Source organism: Morus notabilis, unplaced genomic scaffold (genome assembly GCF_000414095.1).
Source record: "Morus notabilis unplaced genomic scaffold, ASM41409v2 Scaffold11333, whole genome shotgun sequence".
Lineage (NCBI taxonomy): Eukaryota > Viridiplantae > Streptophyta > Magnoliopsida > Rosales > Moraceae > Morus > Morus notabilis.
Window position 1 is genome coordinate 1 of NW_010362537.1, and position 995 is coordinate 995.

A 995-nucleotide genomic window follows, 5' to 3' on the forward strand; every position below is an offset into this window, starting at 1 on the left:
ATGGTACGCATTCATTAATAATTCTTTCATGAACGTGCTTTCATTTGTCGATTCTGAAACTCACATATTATTATTTTAAGAACTAAAATTGCCGTGTCACCACCGATAGCATATAATCATTACACAAAAACTTAAACCTATACTATTTATAAATAGAATATTTTACTTGTAACAAAACTAGGATTGTGTTGTCCTAAAATTTATTTAATATATTCGCGCGCTTCTTGTTTACAAATTCTAAAACGTTTATAGATCATGATCATTGTTAATTATGTTAATTGTTAATTTACTAACTAATCAATTTAAGAACGATACATAATTTAGTACTTATGTATGTTAACTTCTAAAGTTTATAATTAGTTACCTCGTTGTGGTGAGTGAAGTGGCAGTTGGAGATGGTAATGGCGGTGGACCCCATAATGGCGTCGATTAGGCCATCTTGGCAGTTAGACATGGAAACGTGGTCGATCCAAATGTGGGATGATCCGAAGATGGAGATACCATCACCGTCACTCTTAGTCCTGAAGCCAATATGATTAATAGAGTCTCTAATGTTGCCACCACTACCCGCATTGATGTCATGGATGTGTATGTTATGGATTATGACGTTCTTGACAAACTGGATCGTGATGCCGGCACCGTAGGCGATGCGGACATTGGCTCCTCTGCCATCGATGGTCTTGTCACCAGTCATGATGAGCTCCTCGGAGAGGCGGATTATCATGCTACGGGCGAAAATGATCCATAGAGGCGCCTTCTGGATGACGGCGTGGCGGAGAGTCCCCGGCTTAGGGTTTACGAGGTCAGTATCGGAGGAGTCGGTGACGACGTAGTAGCGGCCGAATTTGCCACCCACGGAGTTGCGGCCGAAGCCACGGGCGCAGTCGGCGAGGCGCTTGCGGTTGCTGGCCCAGTTGGGGTCACACCTCCAGCAACGGTCTATTGGGTTAGTGGCCATGCATGGACCTCCCTTCTTGTTTTTCTTTCCCCGCAAC

At 43.7% G+C, this 995-nt stretch overlaps 1 protein-coding gene across 1 annotated transcript; it reads right to left on the bottom strand.

The window, feature by feature from the left end:
- Positions 1-364: 364 nt before the first annotated feature.
- Positions 365-991, bottom strand: LOC112092362 (probable pectate lyase P59; the record flags this gene model as incomplete). Its single annotated transcript, XM_024168342.1, has 1 exon — positions 365-991. A coding segment is annotated over one exon (627 nt), but the record flags the coding sequence as incomplete, so codon positions are not given.
- Positions 992-995: the final 4 nt, after the last annotated feature.